The sequence below is a fragment of the Dendrobium catenatum genome, unplaced genomic scaffold (genome assembly GCF_001605985.2).
Source record: "Dendrobium catenatum unplaced genomic scaffold, ASM160598v2 original_scaffold_166168, whole genome shotgun sequence".
Lineage (NCBI taxonomy): Eukaryota > Viridiplantae > Streptophyta > Magnoliopsida > Asparagales > Orchidaceae > Dendrobium > Dendrobium catenatum.
Window position 1 is genome coordinate 2,863 of NW_021484592.1, and position 2,238 is coordinate 5,100.

The 2,238-nt window shown below is 34.1% G+C and overlaps 1 protein-coding gene across 1 annotated transcript; it reads left to right on the forward strand.

Annotated features, from left to right (window-relative positions):
- The first annotated feature begins 1,206 nt into the window (after positions 1-1,206).
- On the forward strand, positions 1,207-1,724 carry LOC110105628 (60S ribosomal protein L18a-2-like). The gene has a single exon (XM_020835209.2). It carries the CDS (start codon positions 1,249-1,251, stop codon positions 1,699-1,701), a length of 453 nt encoding a protein of 150 aa, XP_020690868.2. The 5' UTR covers positions 1,207-1,248; the 3' UTR covers positions 1,702-1,724.
- The last annotated feature ends 514 nt before the right edge of the window (positions 1,725-2,238 follow it).

Below are 2,238 nucleotides of genomic sequence, written 5' to 3' on the forward strand. Positions count from 1 at the left end.
TTAAGAGAAATTATAGAAAGAAAATTTAATTATAAGCAAGTTCAATAAATTTTAAACTTTTTTAAATAATTTAGTACTTAAAATTCTAATGCTAATGTATTTAAGTACTATTCTATATAATACTTTTTAAATCAAGAGTTGGGAATTAACGATGTAACGTTAAGGTTGGCTTAAATTTGATTCGTTAGCTTATCAAGTTCGATCGGCTCATGAATCAGCTTGACTCACTTATACCCCTAGTGTACCAAATGGACCAAGGTTGAAAAAATAAAACAGTAAAAATAAGTTATTTTATGCAAAAGCTCCATATTTAGTTTAAGCTGCTGGGTTTATCTATTTTATCTTTTTTTCTCAAGAGTGTGCAAACGTTTCAAACAGGTGGGTGGAACGAGCTTCAATTTTGAGGGGAGGTAAATACAACACAAAAATAATTAAATATTATATATTATATCTATATATTACGACAAATAATAAAAAATTTAAGCAAGAAAAAATAAAGAAAAAAATGTAATTAAACAGTCAAGAAAAGCATGAAAGAATTGAACTAAATGTGAGAAATATATAGATATTTATGGCAAATAGGATAAAAGAGTTTTTAGGGAGGGGCAAAAAAAAAATTTAGGGAGGGCAAAATTTTTTTACTCTCTTATAAATTTTTTCTTTATATACTCTTATAAATTTTTTTTTTTTTGAGGGTGGGACCCTGCTTTCAAAGCAAAAGTGTCATTACATGTGATAATCACTGGATTGCAATCAACATATTTCATGATTTATTACTTTTTAAAGTCATTTTTTTTATTTAGGACAAGTAATTTTTTTTTTTTTTTTATCAATTCATTGTTCGCTGTATTGGCTCCAGCCGCTCCTACGTGCGTTTCGACTAGCTCAACCCTGCCGCCGTCTGATGCTCGAAGCTCGATTTGCTCTAAGGAACAAAACAGGTATTTTTAGGGTAAGATATAGTACCCTCCGTGGAAGGCAGAAGGCCACACCACACCCAATACCCCCCGGCCACCTCCCCGCGCTCCCCTATACTCCCTCCCCCCAACCCCCCGCGGACCCAACACACACACACCGGGGCAGGCCCCTACACCCACAACCACCACGACCCCCCCGCTCGAGCGAGCTGAATCTGCGGTTGGAGAAATCTCGGAGGATCTTAGATGGGCGATTTTTTAGGTTTCATTCAATAGACCAAGTGGTTGTCGTGCCCTTCCAACCCAAGCGATAGCATCCAAGATTTATCGCATGAAGTTATGGGCTACTAATGAAGTCAGGGCAAAATCCAAGTTCTGGTACTTCCTGAGAAAACTAAAGAAGGTGAAGAAAAGTAACGGCCAAGTCCTTGCTATTAACGAGATATTTGAGAAATATCCAACCAAGATCAAGAACTATGGCATCTGGCTCCGTTACCAGAGCAGGACTGGCTACCACAACATGTACAAGGAGTACAGAGACACTACATTAAACGGCGCAGTCGAATATTTGTACAATGAGATGGCTTCTCGTCATCGTGTTCGCTTCCCATGCATTCAAATCATCAAGACTGCAACTATTCCCTCAAAGCTCTGCAAACGGGAGAGTACCAAACAATTCCATGACTCAAAGATCAAGTTCCCTCTTGTGTTCAAGAAGGTTAGGCCACCATACAGGAAGCTCAAGACTACCTTCAAGGCATCCAGACCCAATCTCTTCATGTAAAAGAAGCCATGATTGCTTTTTTTTATTGCTTTATTTGCATGAAGTTTACTATTACTAGGTTATGCTTGAGCCTTAATTTTGTTGGATTTTGTTAATTTTGTTACCCCAAACTTTGCAATCTGATCTGTATTATTGTTTTTGAATCACTTTACTTTGCTATAGTTTGAATGTTTGGTATTGGAACCATGAATTGGTGCATGTTTTTTTACTGTTTCTTTTATATTGAATATTGAAAATTTCTACTGCAAAAAAAAAAAGTCATTTTTTTATTAAAAATTAAAATTTTGATGTAAAAAAATTGCTTTAAAAATCAATAAAAAAGCTGTCTCAAACTAAACTTTAAATTGATGAAATAGATGATTAAAATTATACATGACCATTGCAAAAATATCATTTGCTAGTTTATATGTTATAAATCCTTCATAAATGCATAATTATAATTATAATGATTATTCTTTTTGTATTATATTTATTATTTGGAACATAAATTTCAGTTAATATTGTCATTTTAATTTGTCAAATTTTCACATATTTGAC